This window comes from Crinia signifera, chromosome 5, assembly GCF_055691185.1.
Source record: "Crinia signifera chromosome 5, ASM5569118v1, whole genome shotgun sequence".
Lineage (NCBI taxonomy): Eukaryota > Metazoa > Chordata > Amphibia > Anura > Myobatrachidae > Crinia > Crinia signifera.
In genome coordinates, this window is record NC_139221.1 from 268,482,762 (window position 1) to 268,506,854 (window position 24,093).

At 41.9% G+C, this 24,093-nt stretch overlaps 1 protein-coding gene across 1 annotated transcript in view; it reads left to right on the forward strand.

Moving 5' to 3' along the window:
- Positions 1 to 18,666, forward strand: part of NCAPG2 (non-SMC condensin II complex subunit G2) — a 43,867-nt gene extending 25,201 nt beyond the window's left edge. The window contains exons 16-28 of the mRNA XM_083188996.1: positions 2,380 to 2,553; positions 5,416 to 5,486; positions 5,567 to 5,720; positions 5,872 to 6,048; positions 7,430 to 7,546; positions 8,927 to 9,064; positions 10,445 to 10,544; positions 11,378 to 11,568; positions 12,346 to 12,489; positions 13,959 to 14,062; positions 15,321 to 15,421; positions 16,105 to 16,207; positions 18,415 to 18,666. Coding sequence (XP_083045122.1) covers positions 2,380 to 2,553; positions 5,416 to 5,486; positions 5,567 to 5,720; positions 5,872 to 6,048; positions 7,430 to 7,546; positions 8,927 to 9,064; positions 10,445 to 10,544; positions 11,378 to 11,568; positions 12,346 to 12,489; positions 13,959 to 14,062; positions 15,321 to 15,421; positions 16,105 to 16,207; positions 18,415 to 18,466 — 1,626 coding nt within the window. The 3' untranslated portion in view covers positions 18,467 to 18,666. The remainder of the gene's footprint in view (positions 1 to 2,379; positions 2,554 to 5,415; positions 5,487 to 5,566; positions 5,721 to 5,871; positions 6,049 to 7,429; positions 7,547 to 8,926; positions 9,065 to 10,444; positions 10,545 to 11,377; positions 11,569 to 12,345; positions 12,490 to 13,958; positions 14,063 to 15,320; positions 15,422 to 16,104; positions 16,208 to 18,414) is intronic.
- Positions 18,667 to 24,093: the final 5,427 nt, after the last annotated feature.

Below are 24,093 nucleotides of genomic sequence, written 5' to 3' on the forward strand. Positions count from 1 at the left end.
GTAGTGTAATGAATGCTAACCTAAATTAATCTGTTGCATAACTACTATTGTACTCTTCCCTTCTCAATGTCTGGTTTCCTATCAGTGGTTGCTTGTGTGTCTGATGAAGCTCCTAGAGTACTGGGTGGCATTTTGCAGAGACACATACAGCTCGGCTTACAGGGTGCTACAGGAAGATGTACAGAAACTGTTCTACGCTTCTTCTGGTCAGTGACCCTTCATAGAAATTCAGGCACTTAAAGCAAAGCGGTTTTAATAGCTAGGCATATGCCCTCTGGATAGAGAGCTTACAGTGTACTACCTGGTATTGGGCCTTCAACCAGAGAGGCCCTGAAAGAGCTTTAATGTCATGCAAAGGACTTTTGGGGCTGATTTGAAGGTAGACAGTTGAGGCTGTATATTCTGCCTATGGTTTTTATGAGGCTCTGAAATGTACGCTACAGAAACCCCTGGTGTACATGCATACATATGAATCTGCAAAGATGGATACAGCCTCTGCCAGCATTTGAAGATGGTGTAATACCACCTGGTGCGTCCTTTTAGATGTCACCATTGATCGCACTGTAGTTAATTACACCAATCCTGAGGCAGGGCAGACTTAGCATTTTAGTATTTCTTTCAAGTGTATGACTGTACACTAACACTTCAGCAACATGTCCCATAACATGCACTTAAGATGGACTATCCCATGCACTTTGCCAACATATTTCTGATACCATGTGTCGCTGTTGACAATGGGCAATGGACAAAACCATGTGCATTGCAGGGGGCAGATGTAACCTGTGCAGAGAGAGTTACATTTTGGGGAGTTATTTTGTTTCTGCGCAGGGTAAATACTGACTGCTTTATTTTTACACTGCAGTATAGATATTACTTTGAAGTAAAATCCCCCCCCAACTCTAATTCTCTCTGCACATGTTACATCTGCCCCCTGCAGTGCACATGGTTTTGTCCATTTGAGAAGGAAGGAATGCCTTTGCGAGTGAACCAGAATAAGGGAAACTGTGTGAAAAATTCCTGTAGGAATAGCAGCAAAGCAAACACAAGTTAGCATTGTATGCGGCTCTACAGCGGACCTCTTTTATTTCTCTTCAAAAATACCTTCTTTGTCATACGGCTTTCCGATCAGTCACTTTCACACTATACCCATTTCCATGCCCATCATACATCCGGGATATTGGGTGGGGTGTGAAAGCACCAGCAATTACCCGGGTTATTTTTGCGATCAAAAAGGGGCATTGGTCCTCTTTTTAAAAGCTATAGTTTGAAATTAATGTTTTTTTTAAATCATGTTTTTTTGTTCATGACACAAATACAATCAAAATAGACCAGAATAAAAAGTGCATCTCCTGTGAGAAGTCTTTGATCGTGGTTGTATTCAATAGAGTAAACATGACAGAACTATCACTATGTATAATAATCTACAGTATTCAAGAATAATCCATTTCCAATTAGGATGTTTGAATAAATCATAGACCAAATAATTTATTTTATAAGTGGAATAAAGAATATACCCAGAATTCTTCCAGAGTACCCAGATCTTATCATATTTCACTAAATATTTACGTTTGAGATACATAAAACGTTTGTGAGAAAATGTGGAGTTAACTACCACCACCCAGGCTGCAGGTGGAGGGCTGCGGCCCATTCATTTGCGAGCTATGCAAACACAGGTCGACGTAAGAATTATGAACATAGTCTGAAATGGGCAGATCTATCCCAAATATACATACAGTATGATGGTTCAATAACTGGATTTGAAAATTAATGTTTACACATACATGTCATCCCTTCCTCCCAAAAAGTGGATACCTGTGGGAACAGCACAAGCAGATGCCAGAATCCAGCAGCTGGAGTGTAGCATTTAGGGCAAGCATCCGATATAGAACCAAAACTTTCCTAGGTCACAGAACTATAGATCCTTGCGACCGGTGCTTGTATCATTTGCCCAGATTAATAATGCCCCATTTATAGGCATACATTTGACCAGCGGTATATAAACTGTGGGTCCCGACCTTCTCAGCATGGGGTCGCGACTGCATGTTGCTTACTATCAGGTTGATGACTTTTCTAATCTGTCAGTGATTTCAAGGAGCCTGATAAATCGGTTTAATTGTCTGCTATGTTAGACTCCTCCCATCATTTTGTGCCTCCACAATGCTGCCATGTATGTGCTGTCTGCTGACTACACATGTGATGTAACCTTCTGCAGTCCCTTACTAAAGCTGGGTTCACACCGAACTACAATGTATCTGTACCTAATGCAGGGTCCAGAGTGGATCATTACAGGCATTTACGAACACCACGTCTGCTGTGACATTGTTTCTATGGAGCCTTTTTACACCTTGTATTAATGAGGTTTTGTTTGATTGTTTTTAGATGTTGGAAAATGTGCTGTGCACAGAAGATGTTGCATCTATAGCTAGCTTACTGGAAATTGTGGTTATTTTGTGGCGCAGTATCCGAAAAGCTCTGGAAAAAAATGATGAGGCAAAAAAGTTCACGATTAGAAAATTTGCTCTTGTACTGCCTAGTTATTTTAGAATGTTTAAGGTAAGGATTCAGTATTCATTTTTTTATTTTGAATGTATAGTTAATTATGTTTACATTCATTTTTTCTGTGACTTAAGGTGGCCATACATCAGAAAGATATTGTACCCAATCATACAATCTCAATTGATTGTAAAATGGATTGTATGCAGATTGTGTGCACATTGTGTGTCCAAAAACCACCAAGGACTGCCGGGGTATTGAAGGTATATTGTACACAATCATGAGCGCAATCGATCTTAAGATCGATCTTTCTGATGTATGGCCAGCATTAGAAATGTTTGTTCAAAATGTGTATTTTTTTGGGTACTTGGCTCCCACGATGGCCATCGTATGCGAAAAAATCGCATTGCATGCGATCGCATACAATTTTTCACTGAAAAGCATCCAAATGCATTGGAATTAGTATGAAACATGTTCAATGGCCCCCAAATGGCATTTTTGAGGCTGTACCACCCCCACTATCAACGCGAACCCGAAGCGTGGCGAGCATAGCGAGGGGCGGCGGTACGCGTCCTACGACCTTTTCATACCCCCACTATCCACGTCGGCGTGAAGTTGAGAATAGAAAGTGTGGTGAGCGCAGCGAGCCACCGAGCCTGAAGCGTGGCGAGCGGACGCGGATACCTTCACAGGTATACGCGTCCCCTCACGGGCTTCACAGGTGTCCGCGTCCCCTCGCGGGGCTCGCTGAGCTCGCCACACTTTTTATTCTCAACTCCACGCCGACGTGGATAGTGGGGGTATGAAAAGGTCGTAGGACGCGTACCGCCGCCCCTCGCGGGCTCGCTGCGCTTGCCACGCTTCGGGTTTGCGTTGATAGTGGGGGTGGTACAGCCTCAAAAATGCCATTTGGGGGCCATTGAACATGTTTCATACTAATTCCAATGCATTTGGATGCTTTTCAGTGAAAAATCGCATGCGATCAAATGCGATGCGATTGCATACGATTTTGACAAAAACCGGTAATCGCATCGCATGCCACTATATATGGCATGCGATGGGAGCCGTGATAATCCACAAGTACCTTTTTTTTTTTTTTTTTTTTTAAAGAATTTTAAAATGTGAGTGAGTCACATAGCTTCCAATGAATATCAGAGAGCCACCAAGGACTGCCGGGGTATTGAAGGTATATTGTACACAATCATGAGCGCAATCGATCTTAAGATCGATCTTTCTGATGTATGGCCAGCATTAGAAATGTTTGTTCAAAATGTGTATTTTTTTGGGTACTTGGCTCCCACGATGGCCATCGTATGCGAAAAAATCGCATCGCATGCGATCGCATACAATTTTTCACTGAAAAGCATCCAAATGCATTGGAATTAGTATGAAACATGTTCAATGGCCCCCAAATGGCATTTTTGAGGCTGTACCACCCCCACTATCAACGCGAACCCGAAGCGTGGCGAGCATAGCGACCTTTTCATACCCCCACTATCCACGTCGGCGTGAAGTTGAGAATAGAAAGTGTGGTGAGCGCAGCGAGCCACCGAGCCTGAAGCGTGGCGAGCGGATGCGGATACCTTCACAGGTATACGCGTCCCCTCACGGGCTTCACAGGTGTCCGCGTCCCCTCGCGGGGCTCGCTGAGCTCGCCACACTTTTTATTCTCAACTCCACGCCGACGTGGATAGTGGGGGTATGAAAAGGTCGTAGGACGCGTACCGCCGCCCCTCGCGGGCTCGCTGCGCTTGCCACGCTTCGGGTTTGCGTTGATAGTGGGGGTGGTACAGCCTCAAAAATGCCATTTGGGGGCCATTGAACATGTTTCATACTAATTCCAATGCATTTGGATGCTTTTCAGTGAAAAATCGCATGCGATCAAATGCGATGCGATTGCATACGATTTTGACAAAAACCGGTAATCGCATCGCATGCCACTATATATGGCATGCGATGGGAGCCATGATAATCCACAAGTACCTTTTTTTTTTTTTTTTTTTTTTAAAGAATTTTAAAATGTGAGTGAGTCACATAGCTTCCAATGAATATCAGAGAGCCACTTGTCTGTGATATCCAGATGAAGGAGAAGAATTTGTAGTATCTGAGACCATTTGGGGGGACACTGGGCTCACTTCCATTGTGCTTAGTATGTTTGTGCTTAGTATGTTTTTCTCTCAAGTGTCTTGTTTTCTAGGCTACACATTAGGCGGTATTCAATGCTCTGGTGACGAGCAGTCCCGATAGCTCTTCGTCATAGTATTCAACTGCCTCCCCTTCACGTGCCGTTTCCACCTCGCTGGTTCTTTTGACAAGGTGGAACGGCTAGTGTAGCTATTAAAATGTTAGGGTTCGCTACAAAATGCAGCTGACTCGCATTTGCCGCGAACCTCGCTGTTTCAGGGAAGTATTCCAGGCAAGCCGTGAGTACGGGGAGGGGGTTAGATGATGATGATGGCTATTCCTGGCCCAAAAAAATAAGCCATCCTCGCTGTACAAACCCTCCTCAACGTGGCATTGAATTCACCACATTGTCTGAGGAATTTTTTTAACCCCTAGCTTACTAGTGAATTACCCTATTAAGTGCTTTGTTCTGAGCACCTTAACTCTGTTATATTTATGCCCTCCAGATGGGCTCTAAGAGTATTTTTAGTATTTACTGAGTAATGTTTTTGTTCTTTAGTTTATTCTGTATAGCGCAGCATATTCCAGCTTGGCATTTGCCCAAAATAATCTGCCTGGTACTATCAGATGTGCAAAATGTTTATCCCTATATATAATGTATCATTATTCTTTCAGTAATGTATAGAGGGAAGGAGCATATTCGTGTAAAGCATAGTCACTTGTAGAACAGTTTTCATGCATATTATTATGTTTCTTTTCATACTATACATGTTAAATAACACATTGTCTTACCCGCAGGATGATCGCTGCACTGTTCCATTGATAATTTTGGCTTCCTTTATGCCTCCATCTGCTGTTCCTACATTCAGGTATGTATTTCTGAGATTTCCAGTTCAGATTTCCCAGTGAGATTATTGCGTGCATTTTAATTTTTTTTATCATCTTCTAGCTGTTCTGTCTTGTCCAAGTTGAGGCACTTGAACATCGAGGCTGAGGAAAACAAATATTCCACACTCATTGACTGCCTGTGTCGTTGGGGGCAAGTAAGCCACGTTCTGGAGCTGATAACCGATTGGCTGTCAGAGACTTTCCCAGAGAAAACGGTAACTTCTAGTTGTGACCGCTAACTATTGTCCATAGTAGGATATTCTACTAGGAATGTTTATGCATTCAACACAACCTGGGCAAAGGAAAGACCAGGATGCAAAATCTGTTTTATTTTGTGATCTATTTCTATGCGTTTTTCTCCTGTAGAACCAAAAAAGGGACTCTATGCGTAAAGTGCGCATCCAGGATGCAAACGAGTGTAAACCCGAGTTAGCGCTTAACTATATGGAATATATTCTGACCCACACAGTGAACAGAGATCACCTCTTCTCGGCGCCAACTAAGAAACTGAATTCTCTCTTAACTATACTGGGGCTCGTGAAAGTAAGCATTGTATTCACTAACTGTAAGCATTGTATTCACAAACTGTATATATATATTTTTTTTTGTTCTGTTTTAATTGAAATTTTAAAACCGTTTTGTTTCATTTCATTGCAGGCATATACTTAATGCTATAAATGGGTTCATAGATTCCCCATGCATTAGATTACCATTGTCTTAGTATGACCCATAACCTGTAATATCCTCCCTAGGCTCTGTCAGTCTTATTGGTGTGCACTGTCTACAATCTCACAATACAATAGCTTCAGCCTGATGTGATTGTGGGTGTTGTGTGAAGTCATTTGTGGAGTTGTAAGGCCAGGAGAACCACAACATTTAAGAAGGGAAAGTAGACCAGGCACCTCTCTCTGCGCCTGCGGTTAGCTAAAACTGAGAAAAGAATGTGTTTGTATTTATTACCCTTTTCTGGGCACGTTGACAAAAAACCTAATGCCTTTTTTAATTACCTCCTGGTTTTTATTGTAACGTCTTCCAGAGGTCCTGCAGTTAAGGTCCCCAACAGGGACGGTTTCTGCTGTGTTGTCTGCAGTTCCCCTGCAAGAACTTCACAAGATATCTCTGTGTGGTTTGAGGACCGTGATGGTCTCTGAGGATTCTTCTGCCAGAATACTGAGGTTCCTAACCTTTTGCAGTGATCTGCAGTAGAGCTTATCCTCTAATTACAGATGTGCTTTTTTGCTATCTTTACATTGCAGGAAAGCGTGTATGCATTTACCCTCTATACGCAATGAAGGGGGATGTGGCTTATGCAGCTATGGATGTGTGTGGACATATCTGAACACGTTCTGTCAGTAAAGGTTCCCAGTACTTTATTGGAACCCAGACCCTAATGCAAGTGGTTATTTCACAACATGCTGGTGCACCCTTATAAACATGGGTCAATCAGAGTTATACTCAACTCCCATCCCCACCCTCCTCCAAGCTGGTTTATGCCTTAACAGTTCAATGACTTCAAACACAGAAGAAGTGTAATCTGTCACTTCCAGTGTGGAATTCACCACTATTCCTCCATTTCATATCCCGACTGTGGACTTAATGATCCTACTGAAAGGAAGTTGGAATGCTTCCTTAAGTCCATTTATGCCAATGTAGAGGCAATTGTTGGTCTAGCTCTTAGCATTTGCTTGGGGTGCTAAGCAGCTAGCCTGTTCGGTGGACTCCGTGAAGGTAGCCACAGATTGGCATTATTTCCAAAGGGGGATCATCATTTGGGATTGTGGCGAAGCGGCAATTGTTAAACTTTAACTCCATCATACAGCTGAATGAATTCTCTTTTGCCAAAGACTTATGAAAGTTGTCAATGAAATCTAATCATGTAATATGTGTAGCTGATAAGTTTCCTGCCCGTTTAAACCTGTTTTAGGAGGTCCTATCTTCGTTTGTGAAGCAATCAGAAGATGCAACACACAAAATCAATCAAGAATGTTCTCTGAGGGCCTTTAGCCTTTATTGTAGGTTCAGTATCCACCTGCAAAATAAGGTAAGTGTCTTAAAGCAGTGATGAGCAATGTTTACCATGAACAGTTTTTCTTGGTTATCTATTGTTTAAATATCATGATTTCATTTAGCTTCCCTCCAACTTTGTCAAACCCATTCGTTCTTTCTCATTCTTTATTGACAGCCTAAGACGAAAGATGATTTGAATTTAAGGATAATTATCCTTAACAGAAAATCAACTGTGTGTGTGTGTGTGACTAAATAAAATCAGATGAGAAGAGAATGTAGCCGGCTTCATATGACTCATTGCGTGCGAACCCAGCAGCAGCTTATGTGATACTTCAGAGCAGTAGATCCCAACCCTGGTCCTCAAGTACCCTCAACATTGCATGTTTTCCAGGTCTCCTTACAGAATAACAAGTGAACAATTAGCGCCACCTGTAGATCTCTTAAAATGTATCTGAATAAGGAGTGCACCTGTTGTGTAACCTGTAAAACGTGAACTGTTGGGGGGTACTTGAGGACCAGGGTTGGGGAAACCACTGCTTTATATCCCTTTTTCACTATACAAGCTGGGTCGCACCCAGGATTTTGTACCAGTGTGTGATCCGGCTTGCAAACCTTTTCCCACTAGCGCCCCAAAGCAATAATGTTTGAAACCTCAGTCTATTTCCCCTTCCTAACCCGCGTATTTAAAAGAAGAAAAAAATGTTTTATTTTGCTTTCACTTCTCTCTGGGCTTGTGCTGTGGATTTTGATGAGGTAAAAAATTTTTTTTTTTTCAGAAAATAGTTTTTATCGGTGTGGTGTCTATCCAGGGAAGTATGGCACAGAGCCTCAATTAAAGCCTCGAGCTGTGTCGGGCCTTTGTCTGTCCATGTCCAAAGCTGTAAGCTGTGTGCACAAAGTTCTGGCAGGTCTGATTGTCCCCCTCCCTTAGGAGCTGCTTTAGACCATCCCAAATCCATTTTTCTTTTTCCTGGGTGGTACAAGCCTCAGCATTGTAGCACCTCTTGTGTTTTAAAAATTATGTTTGAGACCATTGCGAGCTGCATTACCTCCAGGAGCACACAACTTTTTGTCCAACAACTTAAAATCTGTAAAATGTGTGAGCTGAAAGATCATGGAGTAGATCCTTGATTGAAGTTTTATTTGACACTTTGTCCACGGGAACTTTTTACAGAATTTTTTTTTTTTTTGGTTGCCTGTTAAAGTTGCTGATGGAGCTCAGTGTAGCACATCCCTACTCTTCGTGCACGGCTTTCATTATCCCATAGCTTGTGTTACAAATGAAAAACCTCTTGCTTAACTGCTGATGACCATTCTGTGCAATATAATGAAGCATGGTCCATAAAGTGTGGCGTTTACCAGTATTTTTCTGGTTATGTGCACATGGCTACATTTTTGTGTTTGTGTTCTGCAGTTTGGCTCAGAAGGCAGAACATATTTGTCAATGGTGGAGGACACTGGGGGATGGATTGAAAGCCAAATTCTTGCATTTCTTGCAAGTAATGAAGTTCACTCAGAGCAGCAGATTGATATAGCTCAAGAAATACTTAAGGTGAGGTGTTTTTTTTCTTTCTTTCTTTTATTGATGTATACTTGCTATTGGGTTAGTTGGAAAGTTGCTCTAAAGGTTGATATTACCTCACCCTACATCTGTTTATTGCAGCAGCTGTTGGCTAATCTGCCTCATGGCGACCCAGGGTAAATGTAGGATATTACCATAGCTGATGCTTCCATTATCATTGGACTTAGCTGATAAATACAATTCCCTGCAATCACTTGTTGTACCTAAGCAAAGTAGACTTTAGTTGAAGTTTATCCTTGTAATTGCTTGTCAGTCCTACAATCCGTCACACCAGCTTATTACATTCACCCAACCTGACACTTTACAGGCATTCTAAACAATGGGAATGTGATAATGGAGCCATTTTACCAGTGTGGCCTAGCGTTATAAAAGTTTGGAGAACCAATCCGCTCTTAATTGTCATTTTACATGCTGACAGGAGCCAAATGTTTAAACATAGAAAGTGGCGGCAGATAAGAACCCTTTGGCCCATGTAGTCTACCCCTTTTGTAACAACATTGGTTAGTTTGTATTCTCTCCAGACATATTTAGGGCATCAGAATATAACTTCACAGAGCATAGATTTAATGTAGAGAAGTGCTTCTCAAACTTTCCACAACACATAAACATGTATGTATTAAATACCTTGTATGAGGTCCCTGGCAGACCAGGGGAAAGGGGTAGCTGATGAATGCAGTATGAAGGCCTTTAATCTACATTTTGCATAAATTGCAGTGTTCCCAAACCTAGATGTAGTCACACTATGTATACAGTTCTTCATATGGATGACAAGTTTTCTCTAAGAACCAGGGTGACCTTTCTGTATGGTGTGAATGACCAACAATATAGTATATTTAGTAGACTTATTAATAAACGTGATGGATCTTTAGAAGAAAATCAAAATTATTAATTTTTAATATTGATTTGTTTTTTATGTAACGGCCATACTGTACAGATGGAGCCGGCCTTGTCCTTGCCCGGCGCCCTCCAGAACGTCCCCTCTGGCGAGCGCCGGTGGACAGGGACTCAATTAAACTGGGACGTGCGTGCGTCCCAGTCTCTCGGCGGCTGGGCAGCGGGTCCCTGCCCGTCTCCGCTTCAGGGTTGGGGCGGCAGTGGGGAGTTCTGTTGCCACAGGGCGCACCAGCCCCTGCAAAGATGAGTGACGATACGTCTGTACATAGCCAAATACTGTGTTCTGAGTGTATTTATTTGCTGCAGAAAAGTAAAAGGCTGAAAAAAATGACATCCGAAGAGGTGTATATTGTTTATAAAAGCTGCATAATTGTAGAATTCCTCACTGCTGCTCAGCCATGACTTGGTCATATCATACCTGAATAACATTTTATTCTTTTTGTTTTCTTTGAAAAGACTTATCTGACTGTTTGTAAGGATGTGGTAATGGTTGGTCTTGGTGACTCAGAATTTCAAGCGCAGATTCTTCAAATTATCCTTGCAATAATTGAAATTGGTAAGTATAATTACATTGATCTTTAGGGGATGGAGTGAAGACTACTTTTCAAAATGTTTTACAATGAGCATGGGGCAGTGTGAGGGTGAACTTGTCATACCGACATGTTAATGTGTTTTAGCAGTGTCGGTGTTACAGCTCCAAACATGAATTACCACAGTGTTTGAAGTTGTAAAGCAGTTGTTGTATACCAGGTTCAGACCAATGCTATGGCATTAACGTAGCTTCCTGGGTTATCAAACACTGGGTGGGCCAGAGTTTTGGCTCTGATACCACTTTTACACTGAACCAATGTTTGCCCTGCATGTTGCTGTGGACACTCCCTGGAGGTGGCCCTCAAGACACTCAGCAACTTTGAAAGGTAACCTGGATCGAATAACCCCGGTTGCACACCATTCACACTGCTCTGGTCTGTCCTGGTAGTGACCAGGGTCAAACACAATCAGTTAGGACCCATGTAGACCCTGTCACACACACAGGTTCATGGGTGTCAAGACAAGATATGGGTTTTCTGGTCACCCACCACAGAGCAAGGCCACCCAGTATACACAGTGAAGGCAGCGATGCAATTGCGACCACATTGCAGTGGCTAACACATTGAAAGGTAGTGCATGTGAGCTGTGGTCACTATGCATGCAAAGAAGTCTGAAAACCGCCCATTTGACTTCTTTGTCCGGTACTTGATGAGAACCATTGTTCTGGTCATAAATTGTTAGGGCCAGGTTAATGAAGTAATTAGATTTGTGAAACCAAATCATGGCTTTTGTTTTCTATCTTTAAAATGTTTTAAAGTTTATTTTTGAGATTTTCTATGTAGTGATTGTTTATTCCAGATAAGTGCCGGGACTGCTTACCACTACTGATCTCTGTACTGAATGAGATAACAGAAGTGTGTTTGGCACAGAAGATGAGCAATGCCAATACAGAATTGGATAGATACCTTGACTGTATACAGACAATCTTCCACAAAATGCTAGAGGCTGCAGCTCGCAGACTGAGACATCAGCGGGAGGAAGGACTTCAGGTATAAGCCATGCCATGGCAATCTTCCAGTATAATGTCAGATTCTCTCACGGATAGGTATAGTCTTATACTATAGCTATTCCTTAGCAATCCCTTCCCTCAATGGAAGCGTTGCAGAGAAAACCAGATTCTCCAACGGATTGAGATTGCTCTGTAAATCTTCGTATCTGATTGCCGCGAATCCTGGGAGGTCGCGGGGGGTGCCGTGAATTGGGGGTGGGGGGGTGCCGCGAATCACTTCCAGAAAAAATAAACACAGAAAGGTCAACACATGTAAATGTTGACATAAGTGTGGCACTTCATTGGTGTCCATGTCGACACATGAGAATGAATATGAAAACATTAAAAAAATGAAAAATACATCTTCAAAAAATCATGTCAACCTTTTTCATTGTCGACCATAGCCATGTCAGTGTTTTGCTTGTGCCATTTAATCCTGGGGTTGCCGCGAATCGCGGGGGTCGCTCACCTGGTGGCTGTGGAGTAGGTTCCTGTGCATCATGGGGAGGCAGAGGGTGTCTGGCACTGTGGGCTCACTGGGCTGGTTCTCTGTCATGTGAGTCAGAGGCTCCACCCAGCGTTACAGACACACTCACACACTTTGAGTGACAGATGTAGCCAAATATATAAGAGATGGTTGTTCTACTCTCTAGCCCCCACCCCCCCTTTCCCCTACTGCCACTATTTAGGTTTGTGTCGTGTGACAAACACATTTATGCATTGATTTGTGAAGGAATTCGATTTGTGGTCATAGTGGTTTTTCTGTTTTGATTTGTAGCAGCTCCTGTCTATTAAAGCACCTGTTAGTAGATTCATACAAATCGTTCAGTGCTGGCAAACTGCGTCTTCTGAGGTCCATCGGGGTGTACTCTCCACAATCCTGGCTGCGGTGGTGGTGGAAATAAGCCACACATTACGCAAAGTAGGTGTTGATCCATGTTTTCATTCTGACTTGCATAGTTTCTAGCCTTTCTGCTATTGTTGACACGGTCCTTCCTTCAACATCTCCTATGACACTCAAAGTTATATCTGATTCTTCTTTAACGGCTGTGGGTAGCTAGGATATACTGTGCAGAGCATCTAAAAAGTTAATCTGGTTATAAGAAGCTTTTGTAACTATTGGGCAGAAAATAAATATACCCCTTTACCACATTTTTATCCTCTAACTCCATGTAGGGTATTTTAATTGTAATGGAACTCCTTTCATTGTTAAATATGCTGCCTATTGTAGATAATGCCTGAAACATTGGGAGGCTTGTTCAGAGGTGTGGCCAAATCTTGGGATCCAAAAAGGGGCATGGCCAAGCAAACTTCCATCATCCTAAAGGAAGAGTGGAATCTTAGACTATAAAAGGGGCGAGTTTTCTTGCTTGTGTGAGGCCTCTCACGGCTGAGGAAGTTCTGCGCTCTCCTGCTGGTGGAGAAGGGCAGTGCTGAGTGGTGGCTGCCATGATACCCATCTAACAAGTAATTGAGTAAGTAATGGTGACCATACACTGCTGTGATGTCTTGCAGCATTGTATGTCCATCCAATCCCCCTTGAGCCGCCTGGGACTCGCATCGCTTGCGAGCCTGTTCCCTGGCGCCAGGAGGGGGCCAAATCTGCAGATCATCTGTGCAGCAAATAAGATCTCTGATTCTGATCCGTTGCACCCGGGGCCCTGGATCGAATAACAAAACACATCCAATTTGGCCGGTTTTTATCTGATGCATTTGCATCGGATGAAAACAGACCAAATCAGACCTGTGTATGGAGGACTTTAAGTCTGCAGCCAGAGCATGCAGTGAGTCTATCCTGCAGCACTCAGGAAATTGTAAGAGCAGCATATGCATTGCTAGTAATGGAAGAGGCGCTTACTATGCACAAAAACCATTAAATGAGCATTGCTTTTGTAGCAGTGTTGGTTATATGTAGGGGCCATCCCTGTAGGAGGAAGGAGGGCTGCAGCTGACTGCTTAGTGTTAAGGTGCCCATAGACGCTCCGATGCGGGCGTCCGTTTTGTGCTTAAATAGCACGCATCGCATCCCTTGTGCATGCGATGCGATGAAAAGCATGTACAAAAAGTAAGTGCAGCACATACTTTTTGTACTGTACGATGAGATGCCGCGGGAGCGCGCATCTCAAAGTACAAAACGGACCCCGCCGCATCGGAGCTTGTATGGGCACCTTTAGAGTTTCACTGGAGAAGTCTGCATAGTTCTGGCCTTTTTGGAAAGTGGTGCAAAAGATGTAGATGTGCGTGACCTCGGTTTGTTGCTGGCCCTTAGGGAGCGGAGAAGCAGAGAAAATCAGATATAAGCTAGTACTATATGACCATGTAAGCCTCAAGCTCACTTTTTTTTTTTTTTTCTTGCGCTCTATAACCGACGTGCTGGTTTGTATGTATTAGATTTCAGATCCAAGCGAGATTGAAACGCCATCATCTGTGTCAGACCTGCCTCCAGTGTCAAGCTGCTTCATGTCTATACTTATAAAGGCACCCAGTATATTAAAGTAAGTCTGCTTCTGGATTGGATGTGTAAAATAGTGACAACATATTCAACGCTTAATGTTTTTGGCTATAACCCGGTTGGTCTGGGAGGGCTTTCCGTTTTCCTCTTCTTAGGACCTCTACCATACCTAGAATATATGGCAAGTGTAGGCCATTCCTACAACATAACGATAAGATCAAAATAATATGGCTGAGAAAAAAAATCACCATCATAGAGTACTTGACGTTAAGCATGTAAATCTAAAATCCAGGCTGTTTATGCTGGGCACATACTAGATGTTAAAGATTTTGTATATTGCAATGGGGTCAGAACAGCAAAATATAAATATCTTCTAGTGCAGGGGTTTGCAATAAGCTGCCCTCCAGCTGTTGAGGAACTACACATCCCAGCATGCCTTGCCTTAGATTTACTGTATGGCCATGCTGGGATGTGTAGTTCATAAACACCTGAAGGGCCTCTTATTGCCCACCCCTGTTCTAGTGTGTGCACCCTAGGTCACTGACTATGTGTACTGCCACGCATCATCAGCTACAATTTCGGTCAGCCCTTCAAGACACGTTGCTAGCGAGAGCCATGCTGCAGAATGTAGCAGGACTCCTACTTCCCCACCATTGCTCGTTGTGGCAGTCATTGGCAAGTGTATATGCACTTGCCGATGCTGGGTCCCAGTGGTGCCCAATGTCATTCGGTATGGACACTGCATTAGGGTGCCTTCATGACTGCATTTGCAATATACTGGTTTAGGGTATAATATGGTAGATGTTTTGATCAAATACTAGTAAATAATAGTTTTTCAGAGGTCATGTGAAATCATATGTCCACTTAAGTGGACATATCTCAATACTAAGATCAATACTGTTACAGGTTAAAAAGAAGTAACCTAAGAACAAATTGGAACCATGCCAGACATTTCTTAATTTTACCTTATATTTTTTTCCATAAAATATACTGGATAACAGAACAACTTTTTATGCTTATGCACGTTATCCACTCGTGGACGTGTGTATTTATCTCTTTATAGTTGGCTTATAACAACGTTTCTTTTTTTAAACTATCAACATTAATTAAAAGAAAATACTCTTGTGTTGGTTTATCCTAATTCATGCATCATTGGTCAATCTGGAAGTTTGCTTTAGAAAAAGTCTCCATAGACAGGCAATTTGTCATTTACAGATCATTTTCTGTACTCCTTGGAACTCCATACTTGCTTACAGGAAAATGTGAGTTATTTTTGTATGTACTTAGACTTTCTTTCTCAGTTCATTTTTAGGGGAAATGGCTGAGTGCATCAGTAAAGAAGACATTGAAGGAATACTATCCTTGACTGCATCATTACACGTCATTCTGGTCAGCTGTAAAGGTATTACATAGTTTTTTTTATTTTGCCAGTCTATAGAAGTTAAAGATGTTGGACATGGCGTATTTTACTCTAAATTGGTCACCGGGGACTATGGGGCAGATTTATTAAGCTTGGAGAAGAGAGAAACTGGAGATAAAGCGGAGAAAAGGTAAAAGGAGATAAAGCACCAGCCAATCAACTCCCAACTGTCTTTTTCAAACACAGCTGATTGGCTGTGCTTTATCTCCTTTTACCTTTTCTCCGCTTTATCTCCAGTTTATCTCTTCTCCAAGCTTAATAAATCTGCCCCTCAGTTTCTCAACTGAAGGGGCCCCCGAGGATGCGCTAAGCTGCAGCTGAGCCTGTGAGATAATCACTGCAGGGACCGCCGGGACCCAATCATTGTGCAGTGGCTGCCTGGGCAGCTAATCACTGCAGGAAAGGTCAGGAAGAACCCCAATATTTCTAAGTGAGGGGTCCCAGGGACCCACTATTTTTGGTGGGTTTTCACGATCACTGATTATAACTTAAAATAACATTAAATACATTTTTGAGGATGAAAAAACATACAATATTAATCAGATTATTTAAAGACTAAGTACATTTGAGAAATACTTGGAGCACAAGGTAGAAGTTTGTTTTTCTTCTAACGTAATATGGTTCTATGTTTGTTAAGCAGTGTCACACTTTTTCTTTGACAAAAGGTAAATCAATGTCTCCTGCTGTGAAAGACATTGCATCAACGATACACAGGAAGCTGAAACAATACCGTGAAATCACAATGGAAGATGACGACAATATAGAGAGGTAAATCGAGTGTTCGCAAACTATTGAAACAACCTCACAATAAAAGGGAAGGCAATCCTTGCCCATACCATTTACCTTTACTTTATCTGGTGCCAGCGATCTCCCCAGTGAACATTTACAAAACAGAAGTGACTGAATTTCCCGACAAGCTAATATACAGTAGCCTTTTACCACTAACTTTTTTTATTTTCTTCTAAAAATTCAATCCGATACCTTCTTGCCCACTTATTAATTTGCCCTACCATGCTACTAAATAATCCTACTTTGACAGGGTTTGCAAAAACGCGCTATAGTGCGTATTTTACCCTAAACCGGTCCCCGGGGACTCAGTTTTTAAAACTAAAGGGGTCCCAGAGGGCGCGCTGTGCTGATCCTGTGAGCCGACGCCGTGTCTGGCTGTCACTGCATCTCTTGTGATGCTGCAGTGTGGGCTGAAGAACCTCGCCCACTAACCTCCCACTCTGGAAGCGAGGAGCCGAGCACCTCAGGCCAGAGCTCCCCTCCCATACTGTGACGTCAGAGTGTGGGCAGAAGTCGCCGCTTCCTTCTGACTGTCTGTAGACGTAGCGCATATGGCAGCGCCCTGGGGCTGTGACAGTGAGACAGACAGAGGGAGAGCATGGAGACCGCAAGCAACATGGGTGAGTCTCACATCTGCGGCTGTGTGTACGGGCGGGGTGGTGGACGGAACAAGAGGCCCCACGCAGAGAGGAGGCTGGGCACCAGCAATGATGGGAGAGGACTACTGGGTGTGAGGGAGGCTGAGCTGTATGAATGAGCTCTACAGGCTGGGTGCTTGATAGGTCACTGCCATGAACTATATGTGATTAGAAGTGGAGTTATCAGGTTACCCCCATAATACTTCATGTGTCATTCTAAATGGGGAGGCGGAGGTGTAATGGGGCTATGGCAGACCTTGGACTAATGTGGGCCTCGGAATGGGGTTATGGGAGATCTTAGGGTAATGTGCCCTGTTTAATGGGACTATGGCAGATGTGTGCTGGGGCTATAGCAGACCATGGGGTATCTTGTGCTGTGTAGTGGGGCTATAACATACCGCAGGATAATGAGGGCTGTGTAATGAGTCTATGGAAGACTGCAGGGTAATGAGGCTTTGGTAAAATGAAGGGTAACTTGGGTAGTATAATGGGGCTATGGCAGACCTCAGGGTAATTTGGGCTTTGTAATGGGGCTATGGCAGACGTCAGGGTAATGTGGGCTGTGTAGTAGGACTATGGTAGACCATGGGGTACCGTATGATATGTAGTGGGGTGTACCGCTGTGTAATTGGGCTTTGGAAGACTGCAGGGTAACATGGGCTGTGTAATGGGGCCCTGGCAGACTATAGAGTATTTGGGCTGTGTAGTGGGTCTATAGCCAACCTGATGTTAATGTGGGCTGTTTACTGAGGTTATGTCAGACCTCAGGGTAGTGGGGGCTATGTAATGGGGCTATGGAAGACCTCAGGCTAAAATGGGCTGTGTAGTGGGACTATGGCAGACCACAGGGTACCATGTGTTGTATAGTGGGGCTATGGAAGACTGCTGTGTAATGGGGCTATAGCAGACAATTGGGCAATGTGGGCTGTATGTATAAATGGCACATATATGCTGGGAGTGTAAAGGGCTTGTCCTACTGTATGTAACCTGCTGTGTGCTTATGCTTTTCTAGTACTTTTGTGTTAAGAGAGAACTGAAGGTTTATAATGAAGCTTTCTGTACGGATTGCTGTGTGGATTGATATGGACAATATTTAGACATTTGTTAATTAATTTTATTTCTGATTCTGTGTTGTATGTGTGCTTGTGACTTGTTTCGTTTTCAGGTTTATATAGTTTCTAGTATATATGTATCTTTATGCGAGTGGGCAAAATCAGGGCCTGCACCTATTTTATATCTATTGATTGATTTTTAATTAGATTTCACTGATTATTCCCTGTATGGAAAGTATTGAACAAAGGTTGTATGTTTTTTTTTTTAATTTATTTATTAATTGTACTTACTAGAAAAAAACGATTTAGATCATAATAATTTGAGTTATTCTAGGTATAAGATCTTGTATGTATAAAGTATGTTTTAACATTTGTTTTTTATTGTGAGGTGCCTAGATTTATCATGTCGGCCAGGTACCATACTGTAGCCTTTGTATTGTACCATGGACTATACTAGCACATACTGCTTGATAACTCAAGTCTCTTCTCTTTTCAGGGCTATATATGAATCCTCAATGAGAACTTTAGATCTGCTCCTGCTGCCATAAGCGCAACGCTAAATATTCTCAATTGTTTTCTATAACTGAGAAAATGTACATATTTTTCAAGAAGGTTTTTTTTAACTTTTTTATAATATGTAATGACAATGAATCAGGCTCATCAAAACTGTCAAACTTGTGTAAAATATGTGTTTGGGAAGCTTTTTGTTATGTATAAATATAAAGTATATTGATTAAATACAAAGGTGTATGTACTTTTTTTTTTTTTTTTTTTTTTTTTTTTAATGTAAGACTTTGTTTCTCTGTTGGTTGACCACATTAAATAAACGGGTCATGAAAGCCCAATACAGACTATCCATATATAAATAGAATTTTAGATTATGTATGTATGTAGACTCAGACAGCATGGTGAGCGCAACTAACCCCTTTGCGGGCTCGGTGGATTACTACGCTCGCCACCTATTCTATTCTCCCTCTATGGGGGTCGTGGACCCCACGAGGGAAAATAGCAGGTGGCCGTCGGGAACTCGGCTGTCGGTGTTTTGACAGTCGGGATCTTGATGTCGGGTAAATGTCGGGACCCCGTCCGGCACCCTCTTTTGTTACCTATGTCACTGAGAGAGTTTAACAGCCCATGAACCAAATCCCAAATGGGGACAATATTTGGACAGGTCCAACAAAGATAGATCATTGAACCCCTGCAGCCACGCCCTGACCAACACTCAGGTGAAGAGGACAGGAATATTTTATTAGGTCTCCCAGGAGAAGAATACCAGTGATGATCAATTTTATATCCAGTCTCTTTACTTTTGGTTGCAATAGAGAAGGACAGGCCAACCTGTGGCTCTCCAGATGTTGTGAAATTACAAATCCCAGCATGCCTTGCCACAGTTTTAACACTCCCTTAGAGCAAAACTGTGGCAAGGCATGATGGGATTTGTAGTTTGACAACATTTGGAGAGCCACAGGTTGGCCAGGCCTGCAATAGAGCCTTTGTCTATGCCCAGTCTAATGTCAAGGCTTCTTCATTTGGAGGAAGTCCTAGATCAGTGATGGCTAACCTTGACACTCCAGCTGTTGTTAAACTACACGTCCCAGCATGCCCTGCATCAGTTTTAGCATGGCTAAATAGCAAAACTGGAGCAGAGCATGCTGGGATGTGTAGTTCAACAACATCTGGAGTGTCAAGATTAGCTATCAAGGTCCTACATATTGCACCCAAGCTGGTTCATGGGATCTCAATAGGGTAGACTAGCATCAAGACTGGTGTTTACAAAGACAAGGAGTAAGGTTAGGGAATATAGAAAATGGCTAATTTTAAGGGAATGTAGGTGAGGAACAAGCAAGTCAGAATTTTTTTATAATATGCAATATTGGCCAGGAGATTTGCCATGTCTTCAGAAGACTTGTGAAGCCATTTAAGGGTCACCAGGAAGATCATCTCATCAAGTTCCAATTTGGCAGTATGGAGATTTGAAAAATCAATAGGGTCAGAAGACAATTCATTTTGTGATTCCAAAGTATGAAGTTTAATGAAAAGTTCATTGATGGGTGAGTGTTTCTTCTGTCTGGAAGCCATGCGGATCAGGTGTCCCCCATAAAATTAAAGTTCAACCATGCCAGTATCAAGCTGTTTCATACTGATTCTGGGTAACCACCCCCAAAACCAGATCTACCAATACCACAATGATATGGAAGGATTGGTTTTCACCAATTGTTATGTTGTATTTGTCTGCCATTTATTGAAAGTTATATGCTTGAAATGTTTGCTCAAAGGGGATGTAGAAAAACCCTTGTTAAAAAAAATATTTGACCCCTCAGATGATTTAGGAGGGCAATGAATAAACTAGAGAAATATGTATTGAGGTAACATGTTTAAAAAAGGGGCAGACTAAATGGACCAACTGGTTCTTATTGGCTGTCAAATTCTATGTTTCTAAGTACAAACCTCACCCAAATCTAACTCGCTCTGCACATGTTACATCTGCCCCACCTGCAGTGCACATGGTTTTGTCATTTAGAGAGAGAATTTTGCTTTTGAGAGTGAACCAAAATCAGGCCCTAAGACGCAAAGAGGTATAAATACCTGCATAGGTGCACCTTCCTTTTTTATTTTGAAAAGGGGCATGTCCAATGCCAGAAACGCGTTGGGGGATAGGAGGGATGCTGTCAGGTGAGAGACTTTTCATCCATTCCATCGGTTTCTATGCACCTCCTTCTGTATCCAGGTTTGGAAGAGGTTGTGTAGTCTCACCTGCAACACTTACTGTTTTTATAATCTTATTGCATATGGCGTTTAATGTAAGAAAAATTTTGTTTATTGATGTTCTGTACTGGATGTCGATCGTCCTAAACATATGGTTTACTTATATGGTTTGCCTGTTGTGATGAATGTCCTCTCTTGTGCATATGGAAGACTAAGGGCAGTATTCAATGTCTGTCGAGCTTGCTGTTTGTCCGAGCTTTTGTTGTTTTCTCGACGGGAATTCTGTATTTTTCATGCCCGTGTATTCATTGTGATGTTTTCTCGATTTTCGAGGCCAGCTCGCTGATTTTTGTGTCTCGTTTTGTTCGAGTGTCGAGCACTCCATTTTTTCACTAGTCGAGCTGTTTTGGTGAGAAATCATCCTGAGATTTGGGTCCGCATATTCAATGTGAGTTTCAGAAGAGGAGGTCGACATGTTGGAGGAATTTTTCTCCCTTTTTTAAATCGCCATCTTTCTTTGTCGGGCCAATGTTGTTCGTCAAGTTTAACATGTTTTTAAATTGTGCAGAAATACAGTAATGTTCTATATGTAATAAATACATGTTCTTATCAGTTTGTCAGGGCCAAGATTACTGCTATTGCTACCTTTCAGCAAAAATGTAATTGCTTCTGTTTCTCGTGTGTGTGTGTGTCATAAACAACCCTGTTTCATAGTTTTTTCTGTTGTTTTAACTCATGTATTTTACTGTAATATCCAACACTGAACAAGTGGCCTTGTCATCTTTCTGTTAATGGAATTTATTGAGTTCATTCTGTGGCCGGGCATGCTGGATGCAGTAGTTCCACAGAGCACAGGGGGATCCATGTCTCCAGTCGGGGCAAACATGCAGAGAGTGAGCGTAATGGCAACAATTACACAGGTGCCCCACCCTTAAATAAAGGCATTACAAGACATCACATGAGCAAGATAGAAGAAGTCCTCAAGCCAGTCCAACCGGGGAAAGAAAAAATAAAAATAAATAGCACGTCAAAAAGTTACAAAATAATACAAGACAAATCCAAATAAAAACAATAGAAGGATAAACAAACAAAACACAACAAAAATCCTGTGCATCTTACCTACCCAAAATTCTGGATCCCCAAAATAACAACGTCACAGTCCTGGATCTTCTCCAATAGCTAATGCGCAGTAATGAAATCCTCCCATTTTTCATTCGGTCCTGCTCCTCTGCAAATTTCTTCACCCACGCAGTAAACCACACTGGGCAGCTCCTTATATAGAAGAAGTTGAGGTGGGAAGTTGAGATTGCCACGCCTACAGCTCTCCTCATTGGTCGCACACGTCGACAGATGTCAGTTCAAGTGGAGAGCACATTGCATACACGTGACTTTTAACTGTCGAGCTTGACATAGATGAGCGAAGTAAACAAAAAAATCTCAGCTCGAAAAATCGAGCCAGCTCGACAGACATTGAACATCCCCCTAAAGAAACCTTTTAGTGTGCATAGGACCTCAATCTGAGGTGAGTGTCTGGCTTTTAGGGAGGTTTCCAGTCTCAGTATGTCCTTTCTTGAAAGTATCCGTAACATGAGGGCGACACGGTCCTAAAGAAACCTTTATATGCACATAGGGGTGTGACTGGAAGTCAGTACTGTGTATCACTGGATATGTGATCCCCATATCTAACTGGATCTTTTTTTGTTTTTCACTTTGAGATTTTGTTCCCAGATGTCCCCTTAAGACTGCCTTATGTGCCCATTATCTATTATTATTCTTGCAATGTGACTTCATTTACAGATAAATACCAGTAAAAACCATTAATATTGAAGGCAGGGGAGGAGGAAAGACACTTATTTGTCCAATTCTCCCATGGAATACAATTTGAAAGACCACAAACAGTAGTGAGGATAGATATCAGTTCTTATGATGTGGGTAGGTCTAAATCTGTGGTAGCCAACCCTAGCCCTCGAGAGCTACCAACAGTTCACATTTGCCAGACAACCTAACTGCTGCACTCATTAATCACTGACACATTTTAAAAGATCCACAGATGGAGCTAATTAGCTCACTTGTGATTCTGTGAGGAGACCTGCAAAACATGCACTGTTGGTAGATCTCGAGGACTAGGTTTGGCTACCCCAGGTCTAAATCTACACAATAAAACTTTTTTGAATAGTTTATCCTCATGATAGTAAATGTTTATTGTTCCTATTTTGTATATTTGATCTTTGTAAACCATTAAGGTATTTATATATTTAACTTATATATTTAACTTTAAAGTTTAATCTGCATACATTCAGATTAAGGGCCAAAAGTGATAAAATGGAGAATGATAAACAGCCAGCCAATTGGCTCCTGTCTGACATTTTTCAAACACAGTCTGTGACAGAGCTGATTGGCTGGCTGTTTATCACTCTCCCTTTTTATCACTTTTGAAGCTTAGAGAATCTAGCCCTTTATCCTATGCTGCATTTCCCCCAAAAAAACAGTGTGCCCTCCCTAGTAGGTGTATTGTATACTATTAAGTTCTGAATAAATTGAGGCCTATTGGTAATATGAATCATTAGAATTCTCATTTATTACAGTATCAAATCTATCAACCCTTTTCATTTGTACTGTATTTTTGTTATTTATTCAATGTTATGCCAAGTTTTGTCTCCCTGTATTGTTCCTTTGTACGGCGCTGCGAAACACTTGTGGCGCCTTATAAATAAAATAATAATAATAATAATAATGTGCACCCCGGTGGGATGGAAAATCAATTGTGGCATAAGAGCACATCATTCTGAAGACCATATGCACATGTCTGGATTTGTATCTGCTCTATTCTGTTTTATTGCTTTTAATGAAAAATCAAGTTTTCCAAATGTCGTCTTGTCCCAACCTTGAGGCGAAGTGCCATCCCTATACTATGTGATTTCTGTTCAATAACTCAGCTATACCAAAATATAATGGTTGAAATTTAATAGGATGAGAGTTTCAGAAAGTGAGAGATTTGGTAAGAAATCTCCAGGTTGTTTTTTTTAAAATGGCAATCCTTTACACTGCAAAATCAAACTGGTTTTGCAGTGTAAACGATTGCCGCTTTAAAAAAACCCTGAAGATTTCTTACCAGATCTCTCACTTTCTGAAACTCTTATCCTATTATATTTCACCCACAGTATGCAAAAAGTGTGCCTTTGCCTAGTCTCCCAAACAGCTCTTGCAGTTACCACTTTCAACTACCAGATGGAGCCTGTTAGCCAAGCAAGCAGTGGTCATACTAATTGATTGTAAGGATGATCTCAGATTTTCACAATTTCCGGCAAAAAAAATTTCTTTTACATTTGCCATATTTTTTTTGTTTTTACACCTTTTTCTCGAAGTCTCTGACGACCTAAGATTCTGCCATGATGATTTCTAAGTGAAGCTTTTTGTCTTTCACTCTGTGTGACCTCTTCACTTGTCACATCAGAACTCACAGCACGCA